At 54.7% G+C, this 1,159-nt stretch overlaps 1 protein-coding gene across 1 annotated transcript; it reads right to left on the reverse strand.

Annotated features, from left to right (window-relative positions):
* Positions 1–234: 234 nt before the first annotated feature.
* LOC113961561 (zinc finger protein 256-like) lies at positions 235–1,155 on the reverse strand (the record flags this gene model as incomplete). The annotated part of the gene is made up of 2 exons (XM_027671985.1): positions 235–439; positions 608–1,155. Coding segments are annotated over 2 exons (753 nt in total), but the record flags the coding sequence as incomplete, so codon positions are not given.
* Positions 1,156–1,159: the final 4 nt, after the last annotated feature.

Raw genomic sequence — 1,159 nt, forward strand, 5'->3', positions numbered from 1 at the left:
AATGCTGTTCGTAGTACTTGTTTTAAGACCACACGATAAGGTAGTTATTTTGTATCTCTTTAGTTTTTGGTTCTTTTCACTAAGTTTACTGTTATTATTACTATTCTCACTGTAATAAAGATATTTTGTGTGTTTGAATATCTGTGCACTTGTTTTATTCCGGGCATGTCTCGTAACGAACTGTTACAGTCCTCCAACAGGTGATGGAGTTGGAGCAGCAGATGAAGCTCCTACCAGAGTCGGGGCACTTGCAGGGCTCCCCTTACAGTGGGTCCCTTGGTGTGTGGTCAAGTTAGAGCTCTGGGTGAAGCTCTTCCCACACTCCCCACACTTGTAGGGCCTCTCCCCGGTGTGGATGCGCCGGTGGCTGACAAGGGTGGAGTTGCGTTTGAAGCCCTTCCCACAGTCAGTGCAGCGGAAGGGCCTCTCATCCGTGTGCGTCTGCTGGTGCTTGAGGAGATCCGAGCTGCTCCGAGACCTCTTCCCACACTCGAGACATTGGTAGGGCCGTTCCCCAGTGTGGGTCTGCTGGTGCTGGGTCAGGTGGGAGCTGGCGCGGAAGCTCTTCCCACATTCCGAGCACTTGTAGGGCTTCTCCCCCGTGTGCACGCGCTGGTGGGTGACGAGTTGAGAATTGTATGTGAAGCTTTTCTTGCATTCCCCACATTTGTAGGGTTGCTGCCCCTGTTCCCCAGTGTGGATCTGCTGGTGATGGATCAGGCGGGAGCTGACGGTGAAGCCCATCTCGCATTCCCCACACTCGTAGGGCTTCTCCCTCATGTGCACGCGCCGGTGGGTGACGAGTTGAGAATTGTATGTGAAGCTTTTCTTGCATTCCCCACATTTGTAGGGCCGGGGCCGCCCTTCCACAGTGTGGATCTGCTGGTGGCGGATCAGGTGGGAGCTGACGCTGAAGCTCATCCCGCATTCCAAGCACTTGTAGGGCTGTTCCCCTGTGTGCACCCGGTGGTGGGTGAGGAGGTGGGAGCGATGGATGAAGGTCTTCCCACATTCCTCACACTCGTAGGGCCGTTCCCCTGTATGCACTCGGCGGTGGATGAAGAGGTTGGAGCCAAACTTGAAGGTCTTCCCACATTCCTCACACTCGTAGGGCCGTTCCCCAGTGTGGACACGCTGGTGAACAAGGAGGTTGGAGCTG

Source organism: Neopelma chrysocephalum, unplaced genomic scaffold (genome assembly GCF_003984885.1).
Source record: "Neopelma chrysocephalum unplaced genomic scaffold, ASM398488v2 Primary Assembly neopelma1_97274, whole genome shotgun sequence".
Taxonomy (NCBI): Eukaryota; Metazoa; Chordata; class Aves; order Passeriformes; family Pipridae; genus Neopelma; species Neopelma chrysocephalum.